This window comes from Alternaria rosae, assembly GCF_020736505.1.
Source record: "Alternaria rosae strain MPI-PUGE-AT-0040 chromosome Unknown BKA58scaffold_2, whole genome shotgun sequence".
In the NCBI taxonomy this organism is placed as follows: Eukaryota; Fungi; Ascomycota; class Dothideomycetes; order Pleosporales; family Pleosporaceae; genus Alternaria; species Alternaria rosae.
The window spans coordinates 720,060-735,807 of NW_025763571.1; the positions used below are offsets into that span (position 1 = coordinate 720,060).

At 52.5% G+C, this 15,748-nt stretch overlaps 7 protein-coding genes across 7 annotated transcripts; 3 read left to right on the forward strand and 4 right to left on the reverse strand.

Annotated features, from left to right (window-relative positions):
• Positions 1-210: 210 nt before the first annotated feature.
• Positions 211-2,073, reverse strand: BKA58DRAFT_353468 (histidine phosphatase superfamily; the record flags this gene model as incomplete). The annotated part of the gene is made up of 2 exons (XM_046168590.1): positions 211-1,728; positions 1,784-2,073. 2 exons carry the CDS (start codon positions 2,071-2,073, stop codon positions 543-545), a joined length of 1,476 nt encoding a protein of 491 aa, XP_046028567.1. The 3' UTR covers positions 211-542.
• Positions 2,074-2,821: 748 nt separating this feature from the next.
• Positions 2,822-5,102, reverse strand: BKA58DRAFT_81442 (uncharacterized protein). Its single transcript, XM_046175970.1, has 2 exons — positions 4,282-5,102; positions 2,822-4,234 (listed from the first exon to the last, which is right to left on the reverse strand). The coding sequence occupies exons 1-2, from the start codon at positions 4,941-4,943 to the stop codon at positions 3,010-3,012; spliced, it is 1,887 nt and encodes a 628-aa protein (XP_046028568.1). The 5' UTR covers positions 4,944-5,102; the 3' UTR covers positions 2,822-3,009.
• Positions 5,103-5,943: 841 nt separating this feature from the next.
• BKA58DRAFT_81412 (uncharacterized protein) lies at positions 5,944-7,415 on the reverse strand. Its single transcript, XM_046175965.1, has one exon. It carries the CDS (start codon positions 7,189-7,191, stop codon positions 6,181-6,183), a length of 1,011 nt encoding a protein of 336 aa, XP_046028569.1. The 5' UTR covers positions 7,192-7,415; the 3' UTR covers positions 5,944-6,180.
• Positions 7,416-8,558, forward strand: BKA58DRAFT_81413 (uncharacterized protein). Its single transcript, XM_046175966.1, has one exon. The coding sequence runs from the start codon at positions 7,640-7,642 to the stop codon at positions 8,270-8,272; it is 633 nt and encodes a 210-aa protein (XP_046028570.1). The 5' UTR covers positions 7,416-7,639; the 3' UTR covers positions 8,273-8,558.
• On the forward strand, positions 8,559-11,088 carry BKA58DRAFT_81414 (ABC1 family-domain-containing protein). The gene has a single exon (XM_046175967.1). The coding sequence runs from the start codon at positions 8,845-8,847 to the stop codon at positions 10,855-10,857; it is 2,013 nt and encodes a 670-aa protein (XP_046028571.1). The 5' UTR covers positions 8,559-8,844; the 3' UTR covers positions 10,858-11,088.
• Positions 11,089-12,495, forward strand: BKA58DRAFT_81415 (fumarylacetoacetate hydrolase family protein-like protein). Its single transcript, XM_046175968.1, has 2 exons — positions 11,089-11,595; positions 11,673-12,495. Exons 1-2 carry the CDS (start codon positions 11,319-11,321, stop codon positions 12,287-12,289), a joined length of 894 nt encoding a protein of 297 aa, XP_046028572.1. The 5' UTR covers positions 11,089-11,318; the 3' UTR covers positions 12,290-12,495.
• Positions 12,432-13,962, reverse strand: BKA58DRAFT_81434 (peroxisomal d3,d2-enoyl-CoA isomerase-like protein). The gene is made up of 4 exons (XM_046175969.1): positions 13,754-13,962; positions 13,402-13,630; positions 13,275-13,302; positions 12,432-13,221 (listed from the first exon to the last, which is right to left on the reverse strand). The coding sequence occupies exons 1-4, from the start codon at positions 13,817-13,819 to the stop codon at positions 12,702-12,704; spliced, it is 843 nt and encodes a 280-aa protein (XP_046028573.1). The 5' UTR covers positions 13,820-13,962; the 3' UTR covers positions 12,432-12,701.
• Positions 13,963-15,748: the final 1,786 nt, after the last annotated feature.

Consider the following 15,748-nt stretch of genomic DNA (forward strand, 5'->3'; position numbering starts at 1 on the left):
TTGATCTTTGTTTTGCGCTTCTTGTCTAGATAGCTACAGTCTCGTTCGATTCAAGCAAACAACTACACAGACTGTTCGCAGCAAAGCCACTTATCGACCCAATATATATATCACGCAGAAGCCCAACATGCTGCTTTGCTGAATAAACAAAGTCGCACCTAGCATGAACATTCCAAATCGTTACACCCATAACACCAACCGCCTTATCAGAAGTCCAAGAAGTAGCGAGATCCTTGCCCCAGCTCGCTAGTCAAATGCCTCTCGTTCTATTGGCGGGCCCCGAGCTGACGGCATGCTTACATGCATGTTGCGTTCTAACAAATCCGTCGCTTACGACTCCTGCACTGATTCCTTCACGTTTAGTAAGCCTAGCTTAGACTTGGGGAGAAAAGCTCGTCATGTCTAGTTTCCTGATTGGAATTGCTAGACGTGCGAACACGGGCCTGGTTTATGTCAATGAGAGACTCAACAATGAACCCTGTTATCACTGCTTTCTATCCAGGATCCGAGTATATCTCGTATACGTGCAGAAATCATCCATCCTACTCCGCGCAATTCCCAACAACCTTACTTGCCCGCCTCCCCACCAAACCATCCACATAACCCAAAAACACCTCCAGATCAATCATATCAACCTCTCCATCCTTGGCACCTAGACTAGGATTAGAGCTCCTCATCACCTGTCCACCCCAAAGAATACGCAAATACGCCTTCTCTCCCCCACTAGTACCACCAGTAGTCTCATATCCCTTCCTCCGATAAACCTCAAACACGACTTCCGAACCCATTCCCACCCAAACCATCTGCTCAACCTGCAGGAAACTGAGTAAACGCGCCAACGACCCATCGTGCGCAACGTTATGTCTGTACAGAACTGGACTCTGGCCCGCGAGCGCGGAACGCATGTTCTGCACCAACTCTGCCATGTAAACGCCATAAGAAGCAGCAGCCGCTTGTAAGGAAAGCGGAGAGTCGCGGTAAATAACCGAGTACTCGTACTGACCCAGACGATAAACGGTATCGGCTTGGTTTTGGGAGACGCAAAGAGCGGGGTTGGTGATGTTGCAGGGAAGGGGTTTGGCGTGGCATTGGCGTGCGGAGAGGTTGTCGTAGTAGTGATCGAACCAGGTGTGCCATTCTGATGAGTCGGTGGGCACGCCGCTTATGGCGTCGAGAGAAGCGAAGAGAGGTGCTGTGGCCGTGAGGTGGCGAGTCCAGTTTGCGGCTGTGCTGCCGACGCCGTATGAACTGTAGAGGGAGGAGGCGGCTGGGCAAGAGTAGGATGGGGCTAGCGAGTCGATGGTGGAGGGTTGGACGTGTAGGGGTACGTTTTCTTTGGGGCTGTACATGCCTTCGATTAGCATACCGGCGACTTGGCTGGTGATGACGTTGTTCGAGACGCGCCAGGTTGTCTTCTCGTTGATGTTGTCTGGTAGGAAGCCGAGCAGGTCGTGGTATACGCCGAAGACATCTTTGCCATGCTGTAGAGAGTCGTCGAGCCCCTCGCGGGTAATTTGAGGGAACTGGCACGATCCGTTGAAACCACTCTGGGCGAATGGGTTGATGGGATTGGTGTAGACGCTCCAGTACGTTGACGCCGACGTGTTACCAGCGGGATTTAGAGGTTCGCCGTAGTAGAAGAGACCTTGATCGGAACAATCCCATGGGTATGACTCTTTGGGGAAAGTATTCGAGGCATATGGTGTTCGCTTATGATGGCGATGAATGCTATGCAGAATGTAAGCTGATGCTCTAGGTTGACTGGGATTGTAGTACAACTTACACCTCCACATACGCCAGCTCAAACTCGTCATCCACCTTTACATACTCATTCTTCCGTACATGAGGCATATTGCACCAGTTGTAAGTCCCGTAGTCCACACCAGCAGGTAGCTGTGAGCTGTTGAACACAAATCCATTGGTCCCCGTCCCGTTCAATACTTGATCAAGATCATTAACCCAACTCTTCTTTGGTGCATACCAGCCCAGATCTACCTTTGATACATTCTGAGCAACCGCTGTACTGACTATAGAAGCAAAGAATAGCGATACATAGCTACGTGAAGAAGTCATGTCGATATCCTGAGGTAGCCGAAAGGAGAGCGTGAACGCGGTGCAGACCAAAACGAATGCTGCCAGAGCAGAACAGACAGCAGGGTGCATGTCTTATATTTGTAAATTGCTCAAGGCGCGATACCGGGAGCCATTGCAGATGCAGAAGGTCTCGTCGTTAGTGACGAACGTTGAGAGCCGAACGATGGTCGCTGCGCACAAGACATGCACGATGCGAGGTACGAGATGGCGATTGGTCAATGAGACAACGAGTCCGGCCCGCCAACTGGTACCTCGGGCTAAGACACGACGACTGTTCCCGACTTTGGTCCCGCGCTTCGTACTGATTATCACTGTTTCTACCTTGATCCTAGCTGTTTGGTTTTTCGGCGGGCTTGTTTCTTGTTAGTGTGGGTTGAGCAATACTAGCTTGGGTGATCACAGTCAGCAAGCAAGGGCGACGAACGATCCATAAAATACAATTTTTTTACTACTTCCCGAAGACGTACCATCAGCATGCCACAATCCCTCCACCGATCCCTTGATCGCTTGCTAAATACACGTTGAAGCTGTTCCCGCATTGCTCCAAATACTATCAAAGGCTACGCTCAGCGTGAATAACGTATCGACCACCCGGATCCTTTCTGAAACGGAATGAACTTTGTCGGAACGGCATGAATCTAGAATATACTAAACAATAAGAAAAAGGGTATGCGCAATTTTAAAATCAGATGAAAACACAAGCTTCCAGATGCAGACTGATATAGGAAAAGGCGTATGAGAGCTCCAAGTGTGAACATGTACCGTATGAGTTGTGCTGAATGACGAAGGATCAGAAGATGCTTCGTTGGGTCAGAGGTTGAATGATCGCGTTGTGCAGCGATGTTGCTTGTCGTGGTTCCAACTCGATAATGCCGCCGGAATGGCAAGATGCCTGGGTTGTGAGGGTCGAGATATCTAGAAGTCGTTGTTGGGGCGATATGGACGATACTCGCGGCTGCCAGCGCTGGCTGCCCGGCCATTGGTCGCAGGAACGGAGAGCTGCCTGGAGGCAGGTCCGTCCGATGTAACGACTCGTCGTCTGCCTTTTTCCAGCCGAGTGGTTCTCCAGCCCTCGTACCATTGTTCACGGGAAGCTTCGCGTAGCTCAGAGCGCCAATCGCTGAACACGCTCTCCCTAAGTTTGACGAAGTCGCAGTGCTCTGGGTTGTAAGGGTCGGCAAAACCCCAGGGGAATCTACGGCCAACAACCTCGGGGTCGTACGGATCTGGCGAGATGATGCTAAGAGGCAAGAACGGAGTCTCTGCACTCTCGCTGTGGATCGAGGCGGACATGGCGGACGGCTTACGGCTGTGGCCTTTCCTGGCGCTTGGGGGCGACGTCGGGGGGGAGTGCGACCTGGTCGAAGAGCTGGAGGAAGCCATGGAGCGCGCAGCTTCGGAAGAAGATCGCTCCAGGATCTTGTTCAGGACTTCTGATTTGCCTTCGCCCTCAGACGACTGCTCGTAGTCGTCCTCGTCTCGCTCATCAAGCCGGTCAGGGTCTTCGTCATCGTCACCGAGGTCCAAATTGAGAGCCTCGAGGGGGTCCAACTTTGCGCGTTTGATAGTATCCCAGACAGTCTTCTTCAGGTAGCGCATGTGTGCACCGGTAATGGTGTCTGCCTTGCTGATGACTGGGATGACGGTGGTCCTGGTCTGCAGCTCGCGAAGTACGTTGAGATCCAGACGATCGTCCAAACCCCCGAAGATGGCGCTGCCAGCATTGACGATGTTGGACTTCTTGCGAGCCTCGGCTATGTTCTGGTCCAGGCGAATCGGATCCAGAACGAGGAAGACGCAGTGGATGTGTGTATCCTTGACACCTGGCGCGCGTACGACCTTCTGCTCCTCGCTGAAGGTGTCTTCGAACTTGGACTCGAGGAACGAGGTGATGATGGGTAGCTGGAAGTCGACAATGTTCTTCTCGAGGCCCTCAGAGTCCCAGAGCGTGACGCCGACTCTCTCGCCATCAACTTCGGTCTCGAGGAATTCGGAAGTGAAAGGCGAGTCTCCACCACCTACAGCGGTAGCAGGCGGCGAGGGAGTGTTTGGGCGCTTTCGAGCTGGGAGCGCGAGCGCAGTGCGGAGAAACTCAATGAATGAAGACTTGCCGCAGCCTTTGGTGCCAATGACAAGAATGCTAGGTAATGGTCAGCTTAGTATCTACAAGTGTGTGACGAAACATACTTGAAAGGCGTGGGGTCCTTCCTCCTCCGCACACGACGGGGGCTGTTGACGGTGCTGATCTGGCTGCTGGCATAGCTGTAGCGACCGCGGTTGGTCATGCTCTCGGTCCTCGGGTAGGGATCGTAGTCCATGTAGGTTGAAGGCGAGGAGCCTGGCACGGGCGGCGCCACAGCGGGGCTGGGGTGGGCGGGAGCCATCCTGTAGGTGTCGGTCGAGGGACGGCTGAAGTTGTGGGCGGCGGGGTTGTAGGTGCCGGCCTTGTTGGAGACAATGGCAATGGAGTCTGGGCGCGTGTCCTCACCTCCAAACGTCGCGAGCTGGGGAAGGGCCGAGTGGGAAGGCAGGCGCGGCGGCTGCTTAGGCAGCATGGTAGCTTCGCGCTGCCTGCGAAGAGCCTCCTCCTGGGCGAGGGCCTTTTGCTTCCTGCTCATCTTGCCGCCGGAGACGCTTCGATTGGTGCTGTTGCCGCGAATTTCAGAGGAGCTTTTCCCGCTGGTTCGGCGCAAGAAGTTGAAGCTGGAGCGGCGCGGTCCTGTTTGGTCGGCGGAAGACTGGGACTGGGACTGGGCTGCAGAGGGGCGGACAGAGGGGTCAGGTGAGCCGTCTTTGTAGGCCGAGGTATTAGGTGGATTAGGGGACCGGTCGTCGATGGTGGTGGCCATGGTGGGCAGCGGAGGGCTCTTAATATCAGTGGCTCACACTTCGCGCGCGTGTAATCTTAGCAATCGAGGACTGCAGCGTAGTGGGTAAGCAGTCCTGCTGGGTCTTGCTGGGTCTTGCTGGGTCGGGCTATCCTGCGCACGGCACAGCAATTCGGAAGCGTCTGGCGTCCTAGTGCGAGGGCAAGTGAAATTGGAGGAGGAGCAGCCGGCTGTATCTCAAGGTCAGCACTTGGTCAAACGCGCATCGCCATGGCGCGTGCGGGTCGGGGGCCCAGGGTCTGGTTAGAGCCTTTGACTAACCTTAAGGCCCGAGACACTACTGCAGGAACGATACGCGCAATGGCACCCCCGGATTCTGCACAAAAAGGAATGCGCCGTAGTTGCAACAGAGGGTAGGGTGAGGACAAGCATGCAAACAGAGGACAGGCCGCCACAACCACTCCAGGGCTACCACCGACGTCAACATGGGCGTGACGCGTCTCGGGAAGGAGGAGGCTGGAAGGCGCAGTACCATTGGCCGCGGCTTCTCGAGGTTGGATGCACAGCGGGAAACGACAATGGCGACGCCGACGGGGGTGGCACGCCCAAAAGATCAATGCGAAACAGCTGGCCTAACCAGACAACCACCGGCGACAGCGCCCAATTTGCACTTGCACCAGTCACTATTCGGCACGCCATAGCTTCGTGTTGTGTAATCGTTATCGTCCGCCGGCGACATGCAGCTGGGGACCCGGGCCCTGGTGATCGGCATGCACATGAATAGGGGTTCACGCTAACTGTTCCTCATCTTGAAAGGCCTGCCCAGGTGGGCGCCCAGTGCAGAGCGCTGAGGGAGCAGAAGCCATGTGTTTCTGGTAGGCAAGGAGCGCATGAATGCCATTCCGATCCGACACAACCCTCCTGGGGACACCCACGATGTCGCGTCGCAGAAAGACAGAAGCCCTATATACGCCCACATCTGGCGTCATCGCGCTCTCTTTTTCCAACAAACACAGCAAGGTCTGAGATTGGCTGATTCCAGATAGAGCAGAAACGTCACCAACGCCAACAAACTGCGCCTCGTGCATGTCAAGCAACATTGTCTCAGCATCACGCAACCTTGAAGACGTGCGCCTATCGATATGCCCCACACGCGTAGCGCGATTCAGTTGTCCTGGTCCCATGGCTTGCTCTCCCGGCCCGCTCCATCCTATGTCAAGCCCAGCGATCAAACTCTAATAACAGATTGCCGCTCAAGTCAAAACCTTCCACTCTCCTCGATCTTGTCCATAACTTCTTGTGTATGCCCCCAGACCTTGTCCATCCCGCCGTCCTCCCTCAGTTTCTGCGCTTTCTTGGTATCTGCCAGGATGTCCCCATTCCAGTTCAGAAGATAACTTCCACTGCCTTTCACACCATCACTTCCAATAACGTCTGTCTTGGCGCTATCCGCTTTGGGGGCGTAACGCGGCGCCGTGGCAGCGAACAAATGTCTCTCGCCGCTTTCTACTTGTGGAACGAAGAGGAAGCGTCGAAACATTCCACCCAGCGTAGACATGATAGTATCGTTGAAGCGACCGAAGAGTTCACGCGTTACGCCTGTCTCGACGCCAGATGGGTATTCGTGGATGTAGCTCGTCTTTGGATTCTGATTTGCCAAATGAGCCATGGAGAGAGACGTCATAGCGCTCGCGTGGAGCAGGACGTTCTTGAGACTGAAGTTATGTCTAAGGGAGAGGTCGGAATAGTCAAGGCCTCCAAGTCTCAAACCGGCCTGCGGGTCCAGGACAGCGACCACGCGAGACAGGTTGCCAGCCTCAGAGGCCTTGTTGAGGAGCGGTGTGAGTTGAGAGATGAATCGCATTCGTGCGTAATATTGCACAGCCATCTTCCTGTCCAGTCCTTCGGCTGTCTCGTCTCTTCCCTTCATCGTGAGGTATCCGCACGTCATAAACAGCATATTGACTTGCTTCTCCTTGCCCTTGATCTCATTACATGCCTGGTCCACATTCTTCAAAAGCGAGATGTCCTTTTGAATGAAGCTAATCTGGGATGAGCTGTTGATCGAGTTGAGCTCATCCATGATCTTGCCGGCTTCTGTCGCGTTTCGGCCGATCAAGTAGACATGTGGTGATGTGGTCGTGCGGACGAATTCGCGAGCAGTGAAGAAGCCTATCCCACTTGTGCCTCCAACGAATACTGCGACTTGATGCGGAGGTAGGGTTTTGAGCGAGGCGTTGTGAGCGCGGACAATGTCAAGAGAAACCATGATGACGAGAATTGGAACGAAGTGGATTTTTTTTTTTACAAAAGGATGTGATGCTTACGAGAAAGCGTGAACAACCGCGAAGGCTGTCGTTGATAAAGTATCTGTAGCCTATGAATGTGGTCTTGTGAGCTTAACCGTGCGTCCCAATATTCGTCCGTATCGACGGAGACAGCGTTTGTTAAGGTATCCAAGACTATTTGTGCCGGACTGAATCTAGCGGGGTATTTTGTACTCGTGCTCTGTGCTCAAAAGCAATGCTCAGTCCGGATGCATACACACAATGGTAGGAAGCTGGCGCTCCCCACTCGAACAGGCTCAATCCTCCGCGTCCGCCGACGACAGCGCTAGTCCCACCAGATCCCTCACCCTTCACCCCACCAAGTGCATTTCGCAACATGACTAGATTTACATTTCGCGCAGTCCTTGCTAGAGAAGAGATACGCCCGCCATGAACGCACTGGGTGACATGTCACCTACCTTGGACCCGACTCAACTCGCTGCCGGACACGCTCCACCTACGCCTCCGCACGAAAATGCACTCGACGACATCTACGGTTCGGCGCCCGCTTCACCCACCCTCTCAGCAAACGTTCCCCATGCACGCGCTCATGAAATACTATCCGATCTCCCGTCCCGTCAACGGGCGCTCGACACAGATGCATACCGAGAGGGTCTGGCAAACAGCAAGGGCAAATACGTGCAAGAAGGATTCGACGAAGGCTACTCTCTCGGTGCAAACCTAGGCCTACGCGTCGGCTACATACTAGGAGTTCTGCAAGGTTTTGTCGCTGCCTGGAGGGGTCACAACGAACAAGTCCACAAAGAAGTGGCACAAGTCTTTGATTCTGCGCGTAAAGAGCTCGCCATCGAGGAGTTGCTAGGCCGCCAATGGGTAGATGAAGAGGGTATATGGAAGTGGGGCGTTGTAGGAAAAGACGATGACCCTACATTCAGGGAGGTCTCGGACCAGCATCCTGTAGTGAAGAAGTGGATGGGCGTAGTCGAGGATCTGGCAAAGAGGTGGGACGTTGATCTCAAGGCTGTGGAGAAGAGTCAAGTGCCGCAGGACGAACAATCATGAGTGACCCCGAAGGAGATCTAGGTGCTCTCTCACATTCCTACTACTTCCATGGTATATCGATATCACGACAAAGCTCCACTTGCATCAGCAAAGGCTGAAGTGGTGTCAACGCCATCACAGCAATCTTCTCTCCATGCTTCCGATCAGAGCGCTCTATAGCTCGCTCGAGGAAGAGGTAGCCTCTTGCGGACGGGAGATGAAATAGAACTGCATCATCTTGAGATAGGATAAGGGGAGGCGAATATCCGCACACAATGTCCTATCCCATCCCACATCGAGCGGTTGCACAAAGTCAAAATTCTTGGCCAGATAACGAAACACTCAAAGATTACAAAGAATGAATGGCTAGAGCTACGATAGAAGCAGAAGTTCGGGTTATACCGGAAGTTGAGGCTGACACCTCTGAATGGTGCACGGACGAAATAACGGTTGTAGGCGGGCAATTGGCGGCGTTGAAAATGCCGTCATGACTTTAAGTCCGAGCATGCGCGACAGATAATCCAATCTCATAACGTGCTCCTCATGTCATACTATACATTTCTCGTGCTGCCTTCACCCTACTTTCGACTGCCATGATACATGGCCTGTCTGCTCTTCGAAGAGCACCTGCGCAACATGCAACATCACAATTGCTGACGTCAACCTTCTCCCCCACGCGACTCTACCAGGCACCACTCGCGCGCCGCCTTCAAACACAGCAATGGGAGCCTCTACGCCCCCCGAACCCCGCAGACCTACCGAAACCACGACAGCGTAAAATCAAGCCTCCGTTTACCCGCCGAAAATGGGTGCGCCGCTTTGCTGTCATCTCGGCATTGATTGGTGCTGGATGGCTCGCTGACCGGCAATTCTACGCTTCTTCGATCACACGCAGTTTGCGCACATTCAAGACCGGCCTTTTGATAGGCATAGACTACAAGATCAATTTCCGTGCGCATCCTCCGCTTGCGAACAGCATTGAGGAATTGCATGCGCGAAATGCGCAGAGGATATTTGATCTGCTGCGGTACAATGGCGGACTCTACTTAAAGATAGGACAGGCAATCGCTATGCAGAGCGCGATATTACCACCACAATTCCAGAAGATGTTCCAGCAAATGTTCGACGATGCGCCGCAAAACGAATGGTGGGAAGTCGAGCAAGTCATACGAGAGGACTTTGGCAAAAGCGTCGAGGACGTCTTCGGTGTCAGCTTCACACGGGAAGGACAGGACGGTCGGGGTATAATGGAGAAGACTGCAAGAGCTAGTGCGAGTGTTGCGCAAGTGCACTGGGCAAGATTGGCAGACGGAAGGGAGGTGGCCATCAAGATCCAGAAGAGAGAGATTGCGCAGCAGGTAGGATGGGACCTTTGGGCTTTCAAGGTAGTTTCCAAGGTGTATACCTGGTGGTTCGGCATCCCTGTCTACACGCTGGTTCCATACATCTCGGAGCGCCTAATGCTGGAGACCGATTTCGAGAACGAGGCGGACAATGCGGTAGAGATGAAGGGGCTTGTGGCGGGAGAACCGCGACTAAATGGTCGAGTTTACATACCCGCAGTGTATCGCGAGCTTTCAAGCAAGCGTGTCATGACTGCGGAATGGATCGAGGGTGTACGATTATGGGATAAGGAGGGCATCACACACAGCTGGAAGGGTGGATGGCGCAGCGGCAGCCCCGGTGCAGGTGGTAACCAGCTACCACCAATCCCTCGAGACGCTAAGGTCGATACACATGCGCCGGAGGACGCCACACAACACGAGTTCTTCAAGCCGGACCGTAGTTCATGGAGAGGCAACGACGGAAAAGGCGGCCTCGGCGTCTCTCTGAAGACGACCATGAACACCATCGTCGATCTCTTCTCAGCACAAATGTTTCTCTGGGGCGCGGTACATTGCGACCCCCATCCAGGAAACATTTTCGTCCGCCGCCTCCCCAACGGACAGCCGGAAGTCGTCCTCATCGATCATGGCCTGTATATCCGCATGGATCCCAAGTTCCGTCTCCAATACGCGGAATTCTGGAAGTCGCTCCTCGCCTTTGATAACGACAAGATCGAGGAGATCGTCACTAGCTGGGGCGTGAAGCACGCCGACATCTTTGCATCAGCAACGCTCATGCGTCCGTACGAGGGTGGCGACAAGAGCGTAGCAGGTGTCCTCAAAGCCGAAATGAAGGGGAAAGATCAAGCGGAGCGAGCCTTTGAAATGCAAGCCAAAGGCCGCGACGCCATCAAGCTTATACTCGGCGACGACGCAAAATTCCCCCGTGAACTCCTCTTCATCGGTCGTAACCTGCGTATCGTACAAGGTAACAATCAATTCCTCGGTTCGCCTGTAAATCGCATCAAGATCACTGGGCTGTGGGCTAGTAGGGCTTTGATCGAATCTAAAGATCTTAGTGTGAGCCAGAGATGGAAGAACTGGATCCAGCATCTGCGCTTCCGGTTCGTGCTTACACTTAGCGATGCGGTGTTCTTTTGGAGTAAGCTCAAGCAATTGGTCGGTGTAGGCGGAGGTATGGAGGATGATATCGAAGCGCACATGCGTGTCATGGCGAAGGACTTTGGTGTCGATCTACAACATGGTGTCTTTGAGGGCTAGTAGCTGTATAATATGTTTAATCCCCCTCATATACGAGGCAATGCCTGTTATGAATTGTGACGGTATAGGATTGGTTGTCCTAGTATTGTATGTGCATGACGAATCCGTTAAAGAGTTGTTCCATGTCACTATCTGCCTGTATACTACGAACATATACTACTTAGCTTCTCAAACTTAGCGAAGCCTATGAAGCCTACCGGAAATCATCATCTGCTACGGCCTCATAACAAGCTCCGAAAAAGGCTAATCCGCGCGTTTCTGAACAATGTTCACGCAAAAAATGCCCCGCACTACCATCCCGCTCGACATTTCCGACCTCCCCACATCTTTCCGGTGTCGCGTCAGGTAGGCCCGGTAGAACATATATCCACCATAGACTCAGATCCTAGCCCTTCAAATACAAAGAACACACCTTGCAGCAAGAGTAAGATTACCATCATCAACTCATATCTACTGTAACAATGGCACCAAACTGGGACAGACTTATTCGCTTCATCGCCACAGATGGGCGTGAGCTGCGGGGTCAACCAATCCTCCCCTCACCAGAATTTGATGTCGGTACGACAACAGAAGAGACGAGACTAAAGGCCAAAGTAATCGATGTCAAGAACAACGACATCTTCGACCCCGCCACCAAGGTCACCGATGAGGACGTCACTGTCAAGAAGCTACTCGGCCCCGTGACCACAGACGAAGTACCCATCATCCGGTGCATAGGTCTAAACTTCATCAAGCACAGTAAGTCCCTCTGCCATCACGTCCCTCTTCAAAAAAAAAAATCAAAAAAAGACTCCCGATTAACCTCCTCACTCCAGTCCAAGAAGGCGGCCGCACCCTCCCTCCTTACCCTTCAACCTTCATAAAAGCCAACACCTGCCTAAACGACCACGGCGCCCCCATTGTAATCCCCAAACTCGCCCAAGACAACCAAGCCGACTACGAAGGCGAACTCTGCTTCATAATCTCGCAAGACGCCAAGAACGTCTCCGAAGCCGACGCCTTCAACTACATCGGCGGCTACACCTCCGGCAACGACGTCTCATCCCGCAAACTGCAACGCGACCCCCTCCTCGCCGGCACAGTCCCGCAATGGAACTTTTCCAAAGGCTTCGACACGTACGCGCCTTTGGGACCGCAACTCGTATCCACGAAGGTCATTCCTGACCCGTCGAAACTGCATCTCAAGACGGTGGTCAATGGGGATCTGAGACAGAGTTCTGGCATTGATGATTTGTGCTTCAAGATTCCGACGTTGATTTCGTATTGTTCCCAAGGGACTACGCTGAAGAAGGGCACGGTTTTCATGACGGGCACGTGTGCGGGGGTGGGGTATGCGATGAAGGAGCCGCAGTTCTTGAAACCGGGGGATGTGGTAGAGGTTAATCTTAGTCCTGAGATTGGGACTTTGAGGAATACGGTGGAGTATGCTTAGGTGGATGGGTAGAAGATGAGATCATGGTATGGACACGAGGGTAGTGTGGATCAACTGAGCTGGCTGGGGAACGTATGTGTAATAGTTGTGAATCTGGTGTGTGTTTTGAACACTCAGGTCTCACGCACTTTTGATATGTACTGAATGTAAAGGGCTTGCACAAGGTGTTTGACAACTTCTCACCAAGACCTATCAGACGAGAGGATTAAGATCGAATATCGACAATGGCGATAGTACTGGATCTATCGTCTGTACAACGTTTAGCTTCTCACATCGCGTGCGAATCGCGTATAGCAGGTTTCTAATATACAATTATCAGACGATAATGAGCATCACTAAACCCTGAAAGGTCATGATATGATGGAATCCAGCCAAAACGCAATACAAGTTCCCCATGTAAACACGTCCCCCATCAGATCTTCGATCTCGCCTTACTCTTCTCCTCCATCTCTCTCCTCTTGACCTCAAATCTCTCCATGGGCGCCCCCTCGACAAAGCGCTCTGCCAACGCATCCACGGCATTAACCACAGCCACCAATCTCGCATCCCTAATCGGGGCATTCTGCAACCTCTTCATCTCAATCATACTCTTGCCATCATTTACCTTGAGCTGTTCCTCCAAGAACGCTACGACTTTACCATGGAACTCCTCGCCAGTAGCATCCCATACGTAATTGTACATGCCGGCATCGAGCAGCTCTTGCGCGGAGAGTTTGCGGCCAAACATGAGGAAGTCGTTTGCGCGGTGGATGCCGATGGATTGCGCGAAGGAGAGGGCGGAGCCGTTTTCTGGGACGAGACCGAGGGCGGAGAAGGGGCATTGTAGCCAGGCGGTTGAGGAGGCGAGGACTATGTCGGCGATTCCGGGGAACCAGGCTGCGCCGCCGCCGACGGCGGGGCCGTTGAGCGCGAGGATAAGGACTTTGCGGTGGCTATGAGGTGTTAGTGTTGCTGTGTGGGGATACATGGGTTCAAGTGGACTTACTCAATCATCGAACGTAGAAGCTCCGTCGCTGTGAGAGGTCATAGTTAGTACTACAATTCGGTAGTGCCATGCCATTTCGACATATAACCAAAGTTGCGGCGTAGGCAAGATCAAGAAACGGACATACCATAGCTGAACCTTGTCATGTAACTCAGCTTCTTCTCCGCATCGTTCTTGAAGGCTTCACTGCCTCCCCCGGCGATCCCCTTGACGTCAGCGCCGGCAGAGAAGAAGCGTCCTTCGCCTGTTAGCACGGTGAAGATGGTGTCTGGGTGCTCATTTAGAACACGTAATCCGGCGATGATGTCCGGAATGAGGTTTCCACCAAAAGAGTTGAGAGCCTTAGGTCGGTTGAACTAATGGATGGATATGTTAGCGGACGCATACTGTGATGTTTACGCATGGGTGGACCGGCAAGATCGTCTGGAGGGATTCGGGAGTGTGCCGCACGGATTCATGATAGAGACTTTGAATATTACCTTGATAATACCAATCTTGCCCTTGATCTCGAACTTGATATCGGAGTAATCCGATGAAGAAGTCATGATGTTATATTTTCCTAGCTCTTTCGCGCTGTCCTTCGAGGCGGTAAAGCAGATCTCCAATTACAATGGCGTAGAGATTTTCCTGTCACCACTCTTTCTTATGTAGTTGGACGGTGAGATAGATGTTGAAAATTCGGGCTATCGAGATGGAGTGTACTTGTGGAATATGAATAGTAAGCTTTCCCCGCAAGACGCGACAGGCCTCGGTTCGGGCGACAGAACGAAGTCTAGTAGTTGTATGTATTGTCGAGTCAGACCATGTAAACACGATCTGAAGAACACTGCGATTAAATGCTATGCTTTGATGCTGATTGCGTGATGAGAGGTGATGTAGTGAGGTGGTGTAGTCGCGTACCCGTGCATGGGTTGCTGAGGATACTGTGAAGAACGGTGTCGCGTTTTACCTCGGCAGGTTTACGAGGCACGTCATCACGGGCTACTACATCCACAACCTCGCACCTGGGCATGCACAGCACAGAAGCCTTGACGCACATAACTGAGAAAGCGGCCAGATCGTCTGCGGGTGTTCAGTCAGGCGCGACACGAATTCAAAGACGGTATATTGTACTTCCCACATAATACACACGCGCACACTACGTAAAGCAGGCAAAGTCACCACCAAAAGCCACACTTCGCAGAACGTGCATTACATCAAAAGACAATAACAACATATTCATTTATTTACTTCATCTATACAGCTCATCTCAGCCCTTCCAACAACACATCCATGTTCTAACGAAGCTACGCATATCGCATCTCCAACTGCCCCAGAGTCATGTATGAGACAAGTCGAAGTCGCGATACTAGACCCATCGAACAACTGTTGTTAGTTCACCTCCCGTCCTACGCTTTCTACAACCCATCAGGACACGGTAGACAGATCGCACAACACCTGTTGCTAGAAAGACTATAATCCGTAGTCATATGAAAACTCATTCCTAGAATACCTAGCCTTTTTGTAAATCTGTTCCAAAGCATGTGATTCATAATCATTGTTACGGTCACAAATCCACCTATCCATGTCCCACGTGCAAAGTCCTGATGGCTGGAAAAGGCAGATACAATGGTACTGGACAGTCTGTAGCCCTCAATAACTGAGGATGCTGCTCTTCGCTTTGCGTTATTGCAACACTAGCCGACTCGGATGAATATAGAAGAAGAAAAGTGCATTGCATCCTGGCGATGGCTCGAAGTCTAGCTCGAACATCCGCCCGTAGCTCTTGATTGGCCCATCAAGCAAGTCAAGTTACAAGCATCATACCGGGCACAGGCGTCACGCAACGCGTTCAAGCTAGCGGTGAGAGAAGAGCATATAATTCCAAAGCAAACAAAACTAAAAGCACTATCACTCGCACTACACGTCCCCTTTCCCCGTCTCCAGGCGCAATGGTCATAGCGAGCTAGATGTTCCTTTCTCGTCCCTGGAAGCGGCCTCCTTGGTGGAGATCCGTCAATCATACAGACTACTGGCCGCCAGCCCCATTGCAACCCTTCGAGTCTACCAGCCAAGCTTCAGTCACATACACTCTTCGCCAGATACAATTTGAAATCGTCCCCTTGTTAAGCTTTACCTCCCCACAAGCTGGCAGACATGTCCGAAGGGGGGAAACTCAAGGAAAGTACTAAGAACCACATGAAAGGACAAGGGGGCAGGGGGTAATTAATGCGAGGTGAAAGCCGTAAAGTCAAACAAAGATCAGTCATCAGCTGGAGAGCTGGCCAGTAACACTAGCTGTGCAAGACGACCAAGATAATCGGTTGGCTGTAATCCGGGAGGAGTTGAGATGTGTTTACAAGCCGAACTGTGATGCCAAATGGAGATACCGTGTGGGTCGAGCTTCCAGAGATGTGAGATAGTCGTCAGAGACCCATGGCCATAGTAAACGCAAGACAGGGGAATGTCTTCCTAGGTCCGTACGAGGTGTCTGA

Bases quoted from the DNA above. Each gene is read 5' to 3' on its own strand.
- BKA58DRAFT_81414 (XM_046175967.1), top strand. From the start codon at position 8,845: ATGATACATGGCCTGTCTGCTCTTCGAAGAGCACCTGCGCAACATGCA.
- BKA58DRAFT_81434 (XM_046175969.1), bottom strand. From the start codon at position 13,819: ATGACTTCTTCATCGGATTACTCCGATATCAAGTTCGAGATCAAGGGC. The intron at 13,631-13,753 runs GTAATATTCAAA...TCCATCCATTAG, and splicing joins GCAAGATTGGTATTATCAAG to TTCAACCGACCTAAGGCTCT. The intron at 13,222-13,274 runs GTAAGTCCACTT...AACACCTCATAG, and splicing joins CTTCTACGTTCGATGATTGA to CCACCGCAAAGTCCTTATCC.
- BKA58DRAFT_81412 (XM_046175965.1), bottom strand. From the start codon at position 7,191: ATGGTTTCTCTTGACATTGTCCGCGCTCACAACGCCTCGCTCAAAACC.
- BKA58DRAFT_81442 (XM_046175970.1), bottom strand. From the start codon at position 4,943: ATGGCCACCACCATCGACGACCGGTCCCCTAATCCACCTAATACCTCG. The intron at 4,235-4,281 runs GTATGTTTCGTC...ACCATTACCTAG, and splicing joins AAGGACCCCACGCCTTTCAA to CATTCTTGTCATTGGCACCA.
- BKA58DRAFT_81415 (XM_046175968.1), top strand. From the start codon at position 11,319: ATGGCACCAAACTGGGACAGACTTATTCGCTTCATCGCCACAGATGGG. The intron at 11,596-11,672 runs GTAAGTCCCTCT...TCCTCACTCCAG, and splicing joins TCTAAACTTCATCAAGCACA to TCCAAGAAGGCGGCCGCACC.
- BKA58DRAFT_81413 (XM_046175966.1), top strand. From the start codon at position 7,640: ATGAACGCACTGGGTGACATGTCACCTACCTTGGACCCGACTCAACTC.